The 19088-nt window shown below is 29.9% G+C and overlaps 1 protein-coding gene across 1 annotated transcript in view; it reads right to left on the bottom strand.

Moving 5' to 3' along the window:
• Positions 1-3324: 3324 nt before the first annotated feature.
• LOC129988964 (acetylcholinesterase-1-like) overlaps positions 3325-19088 on the bottom strand; it is a 30713-nt gene continuing 14949 nt past the window's right edge. Inside the window, exons 3-5 of the mRNA XM_056097261.1 lie at positions 14178-14359; positions 7722-8236; positions 3325-3530 (exon numbers count right to left, since the gene is read on the bottom strand). Of these exons, the coding sequence (XP_055953236.1) occupies positions 3389-3530; positions 7722-8236; positions 14178-14359 (839 nt within the window). The 3' untranslated portion in view covers positions 3325-3388. The remainder of the gene's footprint in view (positions 3531-7721; positions 8237-14177; positions 14360-19088) is intronic.

Genomic DNA, 19088 nt, shown 5'->3' with positions numbered 1-19088 from the left:
GTTGGTATCAATATACAAATTTTCCATATCTTTTTGAATGAACTGTGTGATAACGAAAATATAAATATTCATGAGAAACCAGAATATTTTACATTATATTTTAAGAACTTCAGATGATATCAATATTCTATGTAAAATATTCTGGTTTCTCATGAATATTTATATTCATGAATATTCAAAGTTGTGACTCATGAATATGAATATGATTCATTAATATTCATGAGAAGCCAGAATATTTTACATTATATTTTATGAACTTCAGATGATATCAATATTCTAATTTTCCATATCTTTATGAACGAACTATGTGATAACACTTGCAAATACACATGAAATACATACATATTCATGAAAAACAAAAATATTTAGAATTTTTTTAAATATTATTTTATAAAAAATTCAATTGACAGGAATATAATCTTCCATAACCATGCGAAACAGACCAGATATTTGCAAAAAATTTATCAATAAAAATATTCGTGAGAAACCAAAAGATATATTATCTTCCTTTTGTATTATTTGATGACGAATTTAAATAGATATAAAATATTTTTTTGATAATTATGGGAATTCAGTGTGTGATGAAATGGATCAATAAAAATTTTCGTGTGTGACTAAAAGGTTCATTACTTTTATTTTTTTAAAAATTAAAAACTTAGTTTTGTTTTATTTCTACTTGAAAGGCTTTATTTCTAATAATCCAGACAGGCGCAATTGGATACTTAAAGTTGTCCTATATGAACAAAAGATTATAACTAAAATTTTACTTAAGATTTGTCATAAATAATATGGTTAAAGCAATTAGATAACTACGATTCATTTCTTTTCCCTATACAATTTGTATTAGATAGTTAAATAAATGAAAACGTTTTAGAATTTCAGCTAAACTTGAATTTTATTGAACTAAAAAATTAGAATATATTTTTTATAAAAAAATATAAAATCATAAAAGTGTGAGATACAGATAAAAATATTCGAATTTAGCATTTGTAAAATATTTTAATTTGAAATGAATGTTTATTATTTTTTGACTCCTTGTGTTCTAATTTCTTATTATTGTGTTACTTTCAAGGCTTAAGTTTTTATGACTTTAGTTCGATAGTCATATTTTTTATAAGAAAAATATTATTATCTGCTTTTTATTTTTGAAAACTTGCCCTACTTTTCATATTTCATAAGTATTAAGTTCATATTTCATATGATTTTTTTCTTCAGATTCACATTCAAATAGCTTATTCAAATGAAATCAACAATTTATTAAAATGAATTGATTCACAAAGGATTAAGCTATGGAGATGATAAAAATATTGTAGTGTTATTTAAAAACATATATTTGCGCAAATATTGAAAATTTTGAAACTTTAAGAAGCAAATGAAAACTCTAATAATAGAATTTTAGTTTACAAGCAAGGTTGGAAATTTCTGTGAGATGTGCATTCTTACTCTCAAAATATCATATGTTTGCGAATTTCAACGGCTACTTGTCTTGGGTTGTTACCAATTTCGTTATGCCAATTACAGTTGAAACTGATACTTGATTTTACTTGATACAACCAGTAATTAATTTTGCCATCGAAAAGAATCTGGATTATCTGTGGTATTCCGGGTAACAATACTCCTACTTCCGCCGAAATTAGAGTTTACCCGGTTTTGAAATACCAGGAGCAGACTGACACGGATACCGGATTGTACATGACATTTTCACTATTCCATAAATCCCATTTTTTTACACCCATCGAATATCTTTTTATCATCAATAGGTATTAAAACACCTTACGTCCATAGATTTTAGATTTAACTTTTTTTTTAAACTTTACTCCAATGGCGTTATCTCTAACTTTGGTCATTAATTTTAATTTTTTCTTTGGTTTTTGAAAGCATTATTAAAAAGTAAGAATTATTTTATAAAATTTAAAAGATTGATAGCAAGAGTTTAATTTTGTTTTTTATATTAAAATATATCTCAATGCATTTATTATTAAGAAAATATGTAGATTTTTAGTTTTAAAAAGGCTAATATATATATATATATATATATATTTAGATACCGTTGTATTCTAGAAATTTAATTTATATTCAACTTTTTATTTTTATTTGCCTTTAATTAATTTATTAATAATAACGCTGTTGTTTGAATTATATAGTTGTTCCAAATGAAAAAAAACAACAAAAAAACCGTTTAAAGCAAAATACATTTATTTATTCATCGAAAATCTCACCCAACTTGTATATTTAATAAATATTGTTAGAAATACTTTTATAACCTGGTAATAATAAGAAGTACTATGTACACATTGTTAGAAACTATGTATATAATTTCTTCAAACCACAATGACTGGCGACAGGATTGGCGATAATGCAACCATTCTATCAGATTGATGCAAGTATTACGTTGATAGTTTGTAATATGTTGTTACAATCATCACCTCAATGCTTTTTATGAGACTGATATAAACATCGCACTGATACTTTGTACCATGTTGATGCAATTATCACCTTTTATCATCCGATCCTAGCAGGGACTCATGGCTCAAACTGATAGAATATTTTTCCAAACTGAGATTTCGTTTCTCCGGAAATAATATTGACATTGGTTTTGACTATGATTGAAGGGTGGACGAGAAGAGGAAAGGAAATTTTTGCAGATATATATAGTATAAGGAAAGGCGGGTATTCTTCAGTGGTATGTGAATTGCCATATGTTAAAAAGACAGTTATGGTTGGAGATAAATATATGTAGTTACAAGTAAGTATTACGCATTGTTTATATCGTACCAATTCAAAGCGATGAACAAGAATATATCGACCTTCTTTGTATCAAATTAAATAAAATCACCAGATAGAAAACGAATGATGTCGATGAGATCACCATTCGATATGGATTGAGTTCGGAAACTGATATTGAGAAGCTAATACTTTTAGTCCTTATCAGTTTTGCGTATCTAATTTTTTGGATATCTGTTTCAAGATATCAGGTTGATACAATATCACTCAACCTTAATTGGTTTATGTTGTTCAGTGCCAACAGAGAGAGATTTCAATTATCAGTATAAATTTAATTTCTTCTACTGATTCTGTATTAACAAATTATGGAGTGATGTTGTCAAAGTCTGAGTAATCAAGTATTTGGTGTTACAGAAAGAATTCTTCATTTTAAAATTAATTATTAGAATGAAAATTGTAATTTACTGTCGTTCCATTTGCTAGTTGTTTTAAAGATCTAACTTATTTTTGAGATGCTTATTCGAAATGTTGTTTGATTAATTACTTTTTATTCTATGAGATGAAGAAATAGACTTTGAAGCATAAAATTATTTTATTGGTTTTATTTTTTTATATTTTCCCTAGCATTTTTTTATTTTCCAACAATAGCTTAACATTTCCGATTTTAAATCGAGGTAAGTAAACGAAAAATATCACAATTTTGCTTGTGAGGGGCAGTGCCATATTTTTTCTTTGAATTTCTCTTACCAATATATCTGAAGACAGGGTTCTTCTTGCTGTACAATGGCCAACAATTATTTGGTTTTCTAGAAAAGAAAGAACAACATTTATAAGTCCATTATAAAATGTATTAAATTTTGTTACTTCACGGAAAGCATGTTAATGCATTAATAAGCATTGCTTCTATTAATCAAGATGATTAATTATATATTTCTAGAATTGGAGGAAACTTTCTTAATAGCACAGCGTTCTGAAACACATTCTAATATGATCAGAAAATTCCTTCCGAATTTATTCTAAATCGTACGGATACATAGGTAATATGATCAAATACAAAAGACAAATATCAAACGACAGTTATAAAGAAGGTATTTTAAAGACGTTTGAAAAAGAAGTATGTATGATTAAATAATGAATATTTTTTTATAAATTGATTCAATTAAAAATTTAATTTGGAAATTTATTTTATGAGTGATATCATTATTTATTCTGCCACCAGGTGGCGATGCCATCTTTCACAAAGAAAAGAAAGCAAATCAATTTACGATAAGAAGATATTCTAAAATTCGCAGAAAAATGAATTTTATAATTTTTAAGAATTTTGAACAGTTTTTTTAAATATTTCGAATGAATTTAAAATTAATTAACAATTTTAGTTAATGGAACTCTTTTTATTTAAATTCTGACATATATAACACTTATCCTTGGATTAAAATAATAGAATTTGCAATAAAAATTCATAAATTCAGGTGAAAGGAAGCATGATTCTATTACTCAAAATTCATCACTGAATCACTGAATAAGACATCGCAGAGCTGTCAGGATTTCACCACGTTCAATTGCTCAGCTGTGTCTGAACTCCAGATCCGCTCTTCGTCTTTTATAAGCTGGCGAAAGGAGGGATAGTATGTTCTGGAAAGTTTCATGTGTCTAGAGAGCCAATCTTTGACAAATATGGATACCTCTATTTTTCCACAAAGCATTTGTCGAACAGTCATAATCGTCATAAAAGTATTTTCTTGTAATGCAAACTTGAATACTTCAGCTCAAAGAATTAGTATATTATAATTTTTAAAATTGCTTTTCTAACATTCATTGCACTTTATATAGAATTACATAAATGAGATTAAGGATATCGTTCATTTGCGGATTGAAGATTGTGTTGTATGGGTTTATATTATTATGAGTTTCTATTACAAATTTCTGGTTAATAATTATTAAAATTAGTATCTATTAGTGTCCAGCTTGTTAACTCATAGAGATTCCACCAACAATTATTTATAATTTACAAACACCACTCCAGTTTATGTAGTTTGTTTTAAAACATCCTGTTTCATTATAACAATATTTCTTTGTTGTTTGCTAGCTGCTTGCTGCAATTTTTTCTCACTATAAGATTATTCAGAAAGAAGAAGTCATTTCACTGACTCTTCAACCCACCCGAAGGCACACGGATAAAGAAAACTGAATGCCCGGACCGCCGCAACAGCAGCACTGGCGGGAACTGTGATTGACTCTTAAGGGCCATCACCGGCCATGGCACCACCCTTCCCGAAGCAAGTACATCCCTTCATCGATGGGAGGAGCTAGATCCCCCACATTTTTGCGTACCCTCCAAAGTGGCGAGATCCAACCACCATACCAGAAGCATCTCATCCTCTTTTCGAGGGCTTATTCAGAAAGAAGAAAGTAAGTCAGCAATTTAAGACTCAACTACGTTGCAGTAGTTATCATTAGTGCAAATTAGATCGAGTCATTAGTACGATAGAGACATCAATATCAGGAAAGACAGTAATACAAATGTTTAATAGTAAAATAAAATATAAGACAATCGGAAAGTTTTCTCATTATTATATGGAGATTGCAGCATAGCGATTCATTGCAAATGTTGACTAAAAATATCCTCCCTTATAGCGTCGGTTTTGTCTGTCTTATTATCATATTTTTAAGGAAATTTTTCTAGTGGGTGCATGCTACAAGAAGTCCAGTAATCTCAATAACGATTAATGATGCTGTATTCCGCATGAAAAAAAGAGAGTCATGAACAGCAAAATCACAATTGAAGCTTACATAAAGATAACACGGATCTCAATAACACAAACAAAAGAAAACCATCAACACCTCAAAAGTGCCCGGTAAACCTGCTAAAAATGCAATAACATTCCAAAGAGAGATAATTGAACTTATTCCATTTAGATTCTTAAGTGTATAGAGGTTCCCTAAAACAGCATATGATATTCCAAAAGAGTCTCTGGATATCAGTTTCTAACAGAAATATCGATAAAATTCTTGTATTTTCCAGAACCATTTTTGTCTTTTATTTAACCAAGGTTGAGGGTCAATGACTCGGAATTCATTAAGCAATCATTAAAAATATCTGTAAATGTTTCTTCCTCACTATAAACCTAATTGAGCAAGGAAACAATATTACAGATATGTAACAATATCTTTTTGCAGTTTTAAGACTTTCGTTACAGTCACTTTTACAATTTAAGTTAAAAGATGCAGCACAAATGCTGTTTCATATTAAGGTGTATTAGAACAATTAGTTATATTCGGTTTAAGTTTGTTTTAATTCACCTCCTTAAATCGCCAAAGATGCCAATGATGCCAAGACCCAAGGTAATAAGATGTAGAAAGTTGAAACATTAGAAATTGAACCAATAACAGGATTTCCAGAAGAAATATTCCGCATACCTATTCCGGTTACAATACTGGTGTCAAACTCAAAGAAAAAACAACCTGAAGTACATTTAAACCTTTTATTTTATCAAGTTATTAACTGATTTAATGCTGATAACTATCATATTTAAAGATAACTCCACAAGAACTGAAATATTATAAGGATGTCTGTTCTAGAACGAAAAGAAGACAGTGAACTAAAACTAAAAAAAAATAAAAAAAATACAGTTATTGGCAAAATAATTGAAATGTGCTAGTTTATAACGATGTATTGTTCTTTTTTGTTATTGAATATTTTTTGAAATATAGATTGATGCCTTTTTTCTATAAATAGCAGCTTTGGGCTATTATCTGTTATGACGGACTTATTGGTTACGAAAAATTTCAATTGAATGGACTTTTGATTACGTAAAATTTCTATTTAATCTCTTGGGTGCAATTTGGTCTCAGTGGCGTCTTCAACAAAATAATTTTTGCTTTCCGAATTTCGATAGTCATACAATTCGTATTATTTTAGATTCACCATGTAGTTATATACTTTATGCTATATTGTCTTGAATTTTCCGCCAATTTACCTAAAATATGAACTGAAATTTTAAGCGGGAGATTATTAAACTTCAGCTAATCTATTAAAATGCTTTTTAAATAGATTTATAAAATACATTCATAAAATGGCAAAGACAAGTATAATAACAATAAAAAATTAAAGTTTGTGGCACTATAAAATAAATTTCATGATTTTTGTGATATATCAGATAATTATTCAGTAACAACAACATCCACTGAAGCGATAACTGTTTGAATTTTAAAAATGCTCTAAGATTTAGCAGTCATTTCGGAAGTTATTTCAGCAAACTCCAAATCTCGCTTTATTTTTAATTAAATAAAATTTCCTCAATATATTGCTTCAAAGTACACAATCTTATTCTCCACAGAATATTTTTACCAATTTGGTAGCTTAAAACTAGTACCAGTAACGTGTTCTTAAGGTGTATATTCTTACTCTTCGCGGGATATCTATATCAATTTGATAGCCTAATACTAGTACCGGTAACGTATCCTTAAGGTGCACAATCTTACTCTCCACAGGATATCTGTATCAGTTTGGCAGCTTAATACTAGTACCGGTGACGTATCTTTAACATGCACTTTCTTACTCTCTGCAGGATATTCATACCAATTTGGTAGCTTATTACTAGTACCGGTAACGTATCCTTAAGGTGTACATTCTTACTGTCCACAGGATATCTATACCAATTTGGTAGCCTAATATTAGTACCGGTAACAAGCCCTATAAGGTGAAAGTCTTTACAGGATATCAGTTCCAATTTGGTAGCTTAGCTCCTGTAGAATGCCAACAAACACGGACGCATGCATATATATATATATATATATATATATATATATATATATATATATATATATATATATATATATATATATATATATATATATATATATATATATATATATATATATATATATATATATATATATATATATATATACACATTTTATTATTACTAGAGATTGCTTTGTAAATGAATTTCCGCAGGATAACACGGTGCACAGAGATGGTGAGAAAAACTACTTACCCTGTTATGACGAAGTTGCTCCATATTTTAATTACGTATGTGCTAAGTGTCCTCTCTTCGGCTCGGTAGGGGTAAAAGTCTAATACAGGTCTTCCAAAGACGAACTGCACTTCTTCAAAATGTGTAACTCCCATCCATGGGGCCCAAGGGGTTGTGCTGGGGCGATGAGCGAAGAAGTAAAAATAGACATCACCACCATTCTCAGCACAGTTTTCGGCATAATATACATTTGGACATACTACCAATAGGTCCCCAAGCAATGTGTGAAATTCGTGCAGTGAGGAATTGAATGCTTTTTGAAATAGACTGTGAAGAATTTTCTGCTGGATATCAAGCTTGAGATTAGAAATGCTTTTTAGCAGTGAGTTATCTGGGACAGGGGACTTCACAGTTGACTGGAGATCTGGTAAGATAGATTTAATTATTTCTTCTGCTTGTTTTGCGCCAATTGGTGGACTGGATTGCTTAATTTTCTCGCCAAAGAAGCCGAATATTTCAGGCGCACTCGTTGAAACCTGAGAAAAAGAAAAATTGAAGGTTATGTTGGTCATATCTTCATAGGAATTTGTTTCAATAAATTATAAAAGTCTGAAATCGATGCATACATTATTTAAAAAAAATTTAAACGTCTTTAGAAACCAGCGAGAATGATCTCCTCAAAATGGTTTTTCTCGATCTTGAATGAAGGTCTTATCTCCCCTCAAAATGGTTTTTCTCGCTCTTGAATAAAGGTCTTATCTCCCCTCAAAATGGTTTTTCTCTCTCTTGAATAAAGGACTTATCTCCCCCCTAAATGGTTTTTCTCGCTCTTGAATAAAGTCTTATCTCCCCTCAAAAAGGTCTTATCTCCCCTCAAAATGGTTTTTCTCGCTCTTGAATAAAGGTCTTATCTTCCCTCAAAAAGGTCTTTTCTCCCCCCTTCTTTTGCATAAAATTGTGAACCTCGGGTAAGGCTGCAAATTCCTCACTGACAATGGTGAACAACAGCTAAGAAATAAAGATTTTTGGCGAAAAGTTGTAGTTTGACTGAATATATAGCGAGAATATTTGGACACATTTCTGCCAGACAATTGACACCAAACTTTGACACAGAACTGCAGTTGTAGCCATAAGATAAAATATTGATTTTTATTGATTTATGCCATTCCGTTTACGAGTTATTGTATTTACATGCATGCAAAAGTACAGACCGATAGACGAGCAAGCGTTTCACAGATTTCGTTCAAAATTTGATACAAATCTATAGTTTAGAAAGTAACCTTTGAACCAAATTTTATTTACATAGCCTTTTTTCATTTTTGCTGGTAACAAGTTCACTCTTACTTGAACGGCCAGTCAGACAGATTTTCTGTGAATGAATTTCGTTCAAATTCATTCACAGAGTTCAGAGCATTCTACAAATTTGATCGCAACATGCCAAATATCATTCGTTTCTTTCAAATCGTTTTTGATTATTTTCAACGAGAGACAAGCAGACATAACGATAAAAAAATTGTGTTTTTCAGACTTAAAGGGGTCTGAAGTCTAGAGATTCGCTAACCTCTCGAGTTCGAATTTTTTTTGACGATTACAATAATTTCTCTGTACTTCATATATCTCTCTATCTCCCTAAGTGGAACAGAGCGGATGTCCTTTTCTTCACTGGGCACGGCCCATTCCCGACATACCAACGCAGATTCCATCTGGCCAACTCTCCTTACTGTAGTTGTGGGGAGATAGGATCCCCAATTCACTATGCCACCGAATGCCTACTGACTCTTTCATGGCACATGAGGAAGCCAGAAACAAGTCTCGAGGAAAAATGGTACAGGACAGTTGCATCGAATACCCTTTCACGCGGCAAGATCCACTCCATAGTAAACCATATTCATAAATACCATACCATAAATACTTCAAGACTACACAATAGCTGAAACCAAATTGCCGCTTTTCAAAATCAGCCGAAATTATAACTTCAAAAGTCCCTCAAAAGCGTAGTTCTCACGAAGGAAATCAAAACCACAGGATCAGACGGGCGTTACAGATTTCTGACTCTTCAGTGATTATTTATATGCTTTTACATGTCATACAGGTGTTCTCAATGTAATTTATCAATTTTTTCAGTTAGTAATCTTGTTTCCCCCTGTAAGTTGAACCCATAGTGATCATTTGTTTAAGTATTCTTGTCCCCTCCATCGAGTTATTGCTTCACCAAAAAATTAAATACAGTCGTGTAGGATTTGACACTGATGGGATTCTCTCTGGAGAACCGTGGATGGTCTGTCTCGTCTCTTTTTTTCTACCAACAATTTCTTTCTTTCTTTTTTTTTTTCCTTCCATCTTGTGCTCATCCAATTGGTTAGTTAACTTAGTGTTATAGGCACCGGGGGCCCAGGATGGCGTTATGTTATGTACTTCATATACGTGATATTAATAATAATAAAAAAAACATGATATTTGAAAACTGCCTTTTAGAGCTTTACTATTTCTCCGAAGTAAATCTTACTCTGTGGCGATTGGCTATCGAAAAACATTAAATAATAATGCTTGCAAAAATATAATTGCATTTGACCTGGGTCATTAGATAATGCGTTTAGGCAAAATAATTGGGATAAAATGTTGATTTCAAATCTTATTTTCATATCTTTTTTTTCTTCCGAATATCGATCTGGACAATACCAATAAAAATTCAAGAACAAAATGTTTTAGGATTTTTTCCTGTTTGCATTTTCTGATACATCCAAAAGTACTTTCTTGCATTTTTGATGGACATATTTTTATCCGTAAAATTGATTATTTTGAAAAATAATGATGATAGTGATACTAAATCATTACCAGGTATTTTATCCTGTGTAGCAGATATTTGTATGAAATACCGAAATTTTTGTTCTAATTAAAAACAATTTAAAATATTTTTTTTTCCAGTTGAGTCTTTTTTTAAAACTTATTCCTGATATAACTAAGCTAACTGAAGGCTTGGCGGCTTGTTACATAATTTAATTTTCATACAAATAATTTTTTTAGTTAAAATTTCTTTCTGAAATGATTCGATTTTCACTTAAACTCGAAATTTGATTTTTTACTTTTACTTTCGCCCCCACCCTCTTTCTTATTAGGTGTGTGTTTCATCCTCAGAGCTACAAAATGCCCAAAGTATTTAGGAACAAATGCAGTGGTATATTTTGGAAAGCCAACCTTACAAATTATAATTTCTATGTATTATTACTTTTTTTGTATGCAATAAAATATTTCTGTGTATTTTTCTACATTTCGATTTTTTACAGGACAATTAGAGTTTAATCTATTCGAACGTCATTCATTTTGTATGTATTATGGATAAAATGTATTGAATAATTTTATTACGATGTAGTGACGAAGTATTCAAAAAACACATAAAATCTAATAAGAACAGCATATAGATGGAGAAATATAATATATAGAAAAAATGAGAAATATAAATGAATACGTTGATAGTTTCGATACATTTTGTGAGGAACCCAATTCTAACTATTAGAATTCTTTTCAATTGTTGATGTATTAGTTACATTTCTTATATCGTCATCAGAATCTTCATAAGATAAACGTCTTTAAGCCTTTTCAAAAAAGTAAAATCATCACTACCATTATGATTATAAATTTCTAAGTTATTGTTATGTTTATTTCTATTTGACTCAAGATAAATTATTTGGTAATTTCATGGAAAGATAATAAAGTATAAAACCAATCGGTACACAGACAGTGAAAATGGCACTTGCTAACTTGTACGTAAAAGCATCTTGACTATTAGCTATAATAATGCATCATGAGTGAAGCTTGTTATTCTGCGCGAATGGTTTAAAACCAACCTAAGCTATACAAAATGTGCTTGAAATGTATTAATACTAAAACCATTATCTTAATACATTAAAATGATTTTGTAATTCATCAAATATTAAAAAATATTATTTCATTGGAACCAAGTAGAAGATTTGGTAAACAAACAGATACCGAATGACTTAATTACAAAAGTCCTATAATTGCATAATTTTCAAGTGCAAAGAATGATTTATATTGTCACGTAGATGAAGTGAATGTAGTAAGTCCAATAGAAATGAGCACACTCAAGATCAACTGAAGAGTTTAATACCAATATAACCGATTGGGGAACTACTTATATACAGTTCAAGAACCTTCTAGAATTTGAAGGTCCGCAGAAAATTAGGAATTTACATAAATAACATATTAGAATAATTTGCATATTTAACAGAAGTCTGACATAAAGCAAATTGAAATTAAAAAACAATTTTTAACTGTTCACCTCGCTTGTATTTGAACCCGCGACCTTCCGCTCCGCTATGAAATACGTCGTTCAGCCGATCGGCGCTTGATCGGAAGGAGCAATTTTCGCTTCAATATCTTTCTTTATATATATATATATATATATATATATATATATATATATATATATATATATATATATATATATATATATATATATATATATATATATATATATATATATATATATATATATATATATATATTACGAACCTGTGATGCGGCTTCCCAGCATAGCTGGTTCCATAGGAGGTCCCAGAGCTTGGCGACCATTTGTAGACTTGGCGACAAACATGGCGACTTTGGCGCCAAAATAGATTATACCCGAAACATCGAGAATTTTCCCGATCCGTCCAGTAGGAACGGAGATACGCCTCGAAAGTTCCTGATTGGTTGAGAGGCTTCTAGCCACGCCTCCTGAGACCTATAAAAGGAAGCACCCGCAGCTGCCGGGCAGTGGTGAACCAGCGGTGAATTGAGTAGTCGGAAGCGACAGAGAAGAGTAGTCGTGGACCAGTGGAGTCGTCGTAGTTGTGAACCGACGGTGAATTGAGTCGTGGACCAGTGGAGTCGAAGAGTAGTCGGAAGCGACGGCAAACTCGTCTTCCAGGGACTAGCAGAGCAGCGACGGAGTAGAGCTGCTGTGTATACTGTTGTATGTTGCTGTGTATATTGTTGTATGCTGCTGTGTATGCTGCACGTCTCGGCTGAAGATAATTGTCTTCTGTGCTGTATATAGTTGTCGTCTTTGTGCTGTCCTGTGTGTCTTCGTGTAAATAAACGTCGTTGTTTCATTTTCTACTGCCGCCTGCTGATTGTGCATTCTTTACACCATACAACTCCCACTACCCAAACGAACCCCGAAAATTTCATAACAATATATATATATATATATATATATATATATATATATATATAATTTTTATATTTTATATAAATTCCTTATACATAAAAATTTATTTGCATTTTTTTGACTGAATTGTCTTAAGTTGTGTTACCTGTGAAGGTTTACATTTTTGAAAATATATACAATTTACATATTCAAATACGTATAATAATTAATAATAAAATAAATAAAATAGCATAAAAATTCATATAATAAAATTTATAAAATTCTTTTTCCACTTTTTTTTTCCAGGCAGAAAGAGTTTATTATTTTATTTGAAATGATTCATAATTTTGTCCGTTTCTATGTTGTAGATAAATTAAAACTTATTTCTCACTTCGCATTGAAATCACGAGCCAAAAAAATTGATAAATAATTAATAATCTTTTCAAAATCATGGGAAAAAAACTTTCCTTTCAAGGTATTATGCCTAATCGAGCTAACATCTCAGTTTGAACGTTAGATTGATTATAATTCAATAATTAATTTTGTAAGAATGGATTACTTAAATTTGTCTATGTTTTACTAAAACAGTTAAATCTCAAACCCTACACTTTGGTTTTTGTTAGTAATTGTGTAATTGAAGTTATCCTTATTATTACTTTACTTTTTGAAGTTATCCTTATTATATTTAAAATTAAATATTTTAATTACGCAAAATAAAAAAAATCAATAATATTTATCATTTTGCATATTAAGCATCAATAATATCTATCATTTTGCATATTAAGCATCAATAATTCATTAACATATTTAGCAATAAAGTTAAATACATTCAGCAATGCGTCGACTAACTCTGAATGATTCCGTTTGAAGGATAAGTGTCTTTACGAAAGGGTCTAGAGTTGCCTAATGGTAAAACCGAATTTGGTGATACCAATAAGAGTTAGAGAATTATGAAGATAGGCATGTAGAATTAGCGACATTATGCCGGTTAAAACTCATTAGAGAATTTTGAAAAGTTTTTCTAATCAGTAATTGCATTTCTACGGACCTAAGGAGTGGGATGGATGCATATATATTTGCAGAAAATCCAAAGCGAAATTCTCTGATTGGATTCAGTACAAATGCCAAATGTGATAATTTAGATATTCATTATATGCACACGTTATAAATTCCTTTATTTCTTGCACACTATTGGATATTTTCTTTAATATTTTAATTGCTCTTTATTGGCGATAAGGAATATTTTGGTGACATTTATTTTATCTGCAAACTAATTCTGTTAATTTTTTGAAAAAAAAAAAAAAACAAATTTTTCAAAGTCCTCTTACAAAAACTGATCCTTCATCTAGGTTGTTTCCGATCAGTAGCTTTTTGCATCGGAATTCTCCACTAGAAACGGATTTTTGAGGGTTCTTCGGCAGAAATTCATCTCCGTATTGTGGAAAGAAGTGTGAAGTGGTTTTAGGCATTGTCTCAAATTCGGCTCTTTCCAAATCTTCCGCTTCGACATCTAAGATGATGAAAAAGTAAATACATTATGCGATAAATCATTATTATTATCATCTACAGGATAAATATCAATTAATCCGCAACTTTGAACTAAAATAACTTTACAAAACTTCACTAGATGGCGTTACAAATTTATGCTAGGTCAGGAATGAAAGAAAATAATTAATTGCCATTTAAATATTTTTTTGCTATCTCGTATGCGGAGCATGGAAAAAGCATATTAATCATCGAAAATTTCGAACTTGAGATTTTGACGAATGTCCGCATATTAGACCTCTCAGAATTCGAAAAATACGTATCGTCTAGAAAGGCGTCTGTCAGTCTGTCTGTGACAAAGATAATTCAAAAACACTTTGAGTTTGACGGTTGAAATTTTCTATAATTCCTTTATACCAAATCTGCAAGCAGGCTTCTACCAAATTTTGAATAAAATATGCTCGAATATAAATTAACGGGATAATTACAAAACGAAGAAAGCTAGATAAATAAAATTCGGTACACAAATTTAGCATTTTTATTGTAGAAATCTTGTTTAAATTCTGACCCAAATCCAACTACGAGTTGTATGTCTGTCGGTCTGTACTTTCAGAAATATAGTTCACGACGCGATAGTTCAAAAACGCATTGACTTATATTTTTCAAATTAGGCACGGTATTTTGTGAATACAAGTACAGTTTTATGTCGGGTTTTTGTTTCAATCGGTTTAGAAAAACGTGTCTAAACTTCAGATTCGATTTTTAGATACTATTAACGCAAGGCAGAATAATTGCCAAACAACTCGCCAAGGATGGCGGGACAGATTCAGTAAAAATGCTAAATTCACGCCAAAAGTTAATATTTCGTAACTTTTGTACGCCAATGCCATGTAATGCATTCTCTGACATGACAAGTTTATTAGAGAATGTGCGAGAAAGTTTTGGGAAGACCACTCGTGCTGTTTTTTTTGTTTTTTTTTAATATTCCTTCCAAATATTCACAATCTGCTAAATATTAGATTTTTATTCTCGAAAAGTACACACACACACACACACACACACACACACACACACACACACACACACACACACACACACACACACACACATATATATATATATATTAGTAATAAATTAGACTAATTAGTAATAAATACCAAGTTAAAACGAAAAATAGAATCAAAATTAAACCAAAGGAAATAAGAATCGGACTTGGAGACTTTCTCAAGGGTCACGCTCAGGCAGAGATTGAAAATAAGGGATTTTTTCTGTGAGGAATCTTAGTTTAGTCCAACAGTATTGAACCCTCGTGACCCTAAAATCCCTTGAAATTAAGGCGTAAGAGATACACCATTTTTTACAGAAAATGAAACAAAAATATAAATTAAAAGAATACGACCACCAATAAGCAAAAATGCAATAACATAAAATAAACTATATAAAAACTCTCATAACCAATAATTAAAACAAAAAGGAAAGCACATACCAGCAGCAGGTAAACAATTTTTTACAAAAATTCTCCTATCTTATTCATTCTTGTTTCCAGCGCCTTATCTGTTTCTGCTAACGTAATTCAATTTTTAAAAAAATTTTTAAGAATATTTTGGGTTTTCTTCTGGATTTGCTTTTTTGAGAATTCCATGTTTTTGTTGTTAGGGAGATATATCTTCATTATATTAAATAAATAAAATTATGCAAGAAGCTAATAAGGAATTTATCATAGCACATGACCCGTCGCGCGCTCTACCAAGGGGCACTGTGGATAGCTTTGTGTCAGGAGCATTCACGGACAAAAAATTACTGGCACAATTGTTATGTTATAAAAATCTTAAAAATATATATCAATTATGTGAAAACAAAAAGTGTAAGACTTGTCCATTAGCAGGTAAAGAGCAAATCAATAATGAAATTTCTGACTTGCAAATATTCTGTAAAAACAAAAACCTGATTTATCTTATAAATTGTTTAGAATGTAATTTAAATTATATAGGCCAAAATAGCACCGAACTCAATTTCAGAATAAATAACCATGAATCTGATATTAAAAATTTTATAAAAAATAAGACTTTGAACTAGAACACTTTCAAAACCATAATTTTAATAATGTTAATATATACATTCTAGAAGATAATGTTAATGGTTTAAACAAAAGATTAGACATAGAAAATATTTATATTTGTAACTTATAAACTTTATTTCCGTATGGACTTAATAGTAAATTAAATGGGGAAGGTTACGGAGATTTAAACAATAACTACATTTATTACAAATTTAATATATTTAGAGATTTTCTAAATAAAGAAAACTATAGTAAAAGATTTAAAAGAGGTAAAGGAAAAGGTGGCAATTTTCAAATTATATTTGTGGAATTTTAGAATTATTGTAATCTGGAACACAATAGTGAAAACATTCACAAAATTAGGAAATACATTTTTGGTCTTAGAAATAATAAAATTAGATGGTTAATAAATAATAAATTCGGGGATTTAAAGTTTGAACATTCGTACACTAAATGTATAATTCTTGATCTAATTAAATGTAAGCTTAATATTGGGAAAAACGATTTACTATTTAATAATAAAAATAATTCAAACAAAGAATTCTGTGTGATAAAATTTTTGGATATTAACTTCAAAACACTAAAATTACCTAAAATTGTACATAACAATAATATATTTTTTCCTTTAACGGATAAAACAACTGTTTCAATAGCGTTTAGTTATACGTCAACTTTAAGGAAACAAATTTGTAATTATAATTACTATAGCAAAAGTTTAGATAAAATAAATAAAAGAGATTGTAACTGTAACAAAGAAAGCTATAACGATTTTATAGATATTGATAAAGGTCATATTATTACAGGCAATTTAAAAATTATTGAATCCAACTCTTTCAGAGAGTTAATGGAAAGAGGAATTAATTTTAGATTAAGAGAAAAAATAAACCATAATAAATTCTTAATTTCTAATGGAAAAGATTTGGATATTTTAATTGCTAAATTGTCTAGAAAATACCATTGGCCTGTGAAATGTTTCGGAGAAGGGAAAATGAGAATTTTAGAGGAAATTAAAACAAAAATGAATACAAATATTGACAGATCTAAAGAAAGCGGGATTTATTTTAGCAAAACATTAAAAAAAGAAATTTAAAATTTAAAAGAAAAATTTGTTATTACAGTAATAGATAAATCAGCAAATAATTTCTGTTTAATTTGTAAATATTATTTTAAAGAACTATTAATTAATGAATATAACTCTAATGCTACTTATATTCTAAAGAACAAGGGGAAAAAGGAAGATAAAAGAATGCTAGCTTTCGGGATAAAAAAACAAAATTAAAACTTTAGAGAGCTGTTCCAAAGAGTTAAATTTCATAAAAAACTCCATTAAAATTCAGATTCGTGACTTGTAGCATTGGCAGTTATAATTATTTTACGTGTAAACATTTCTTTAAATGCTTGAAAATTATCCTGGACAAAATCAAAGATGAAGATAACTTTACAATTAATAGTAACAAGGAAGTTTCGGATTTTCTTAAAGATAACAACATTAATAAACTTAATACTTATGATTTCGAAAATTTATACACCAATCTGCCTCATGAAAAATTAATAAATGTCTGTACTTTTATATATGACGAATATTTAAATGAAGGTGTTATTACTAAAAATAACTGGCTAGAATTATGCAATATTAATATTACCGAATATTACGTTTTTAATGGAATTTTAATGAGAACAGCTTTCTCAAGTGCTTTAGACAATATTTTCCTACATTACTATGAGAAAAAAAAATAATTTACTATAATCTAATAAACGTTGGAGGTATATTAATGACTTACTTTTGATAAACTTAGATAATACCAATATTGTGACTAATTTAGAAAAGATTTAATTCTAGCAGAAACAAATAAAAATCAACTTGGAGCTACCTTTCTGGATTTAAAAATCGAAATTGCTAATGATAAAACAAAAGCTGGTATCTACGATAAAAGGGATGAATTCAACTTTAAAATAACGAAAATTTGTAATTATCATTCTAATCTAAATTCTAAAATTATCAAAAATTTCATTTTTTCACAATTCTACAGGATTAAAAGAGTGTGTAATAACAAAATTTCCTACATTGAAGCAACAAATTATCTCATGAAAAATTTCACTAATAATGAATTTCCCAGAAGCTACTACAATATTGATATCTTAATAAAAAAAAAGAGATTATTTGGGATTGATTCTTGGCCTAAAATAAAAATAGACTTTCCGTTGCATATTAACTAACTTAATAAATGGCGCTGAGAACGTCGAATTATTTTTACCTAGGGATTGCAATACCGGTATACCGGGATACCGAATACCGGTATTGTGGGCCATTTTACAATTTTGTAATACCGGTATTCACAAGTTTAAATACCGGTTTTTCGGTATTTACTAGAAATTTTTTAAATTGTCTCCACTATATGTTCAGGGATCGCCAACATAGCAAAATAGTATACTTTTTTGTTTTTATGCCTTTCTAACGGGTGAAATTAATTAGCTAATTATTTGCTTAAATCTCAATGAGCGAAACATGGATTATCCCTGAAAGAAGATATTGTATCCATAACGAATAATGGAGCAACAGTTATGAAAAAAGTTGGAAAGTTGATTGGTGCAAATCAGCAATTGTGCTATGTGTTCATGGAATTCAATTAGGAGTAATAGATATATTATACCAAAAAAATAAAGAACAGAAGAATCCAAATACTGTGGATATAGA

Source organism: Argiope bruennichi, chromosome 10 (genome assembly GCF_947563725.1).
Source record: "Argiope bruennichi chromosome 10, qqArgBrue1.1, whole genome shotgun sequence".
NCBI classification, from domain to species: Eukaryota; Metazoa; Arthropoda; class Arachnida; order Araneae; family Araneidae; genus Argiope; species Argiope bruennichi.
Note: the sequence above shows the minus strand (reverse complement) of the source record. Positions and strands in the feature narration are given on the sequence as shown.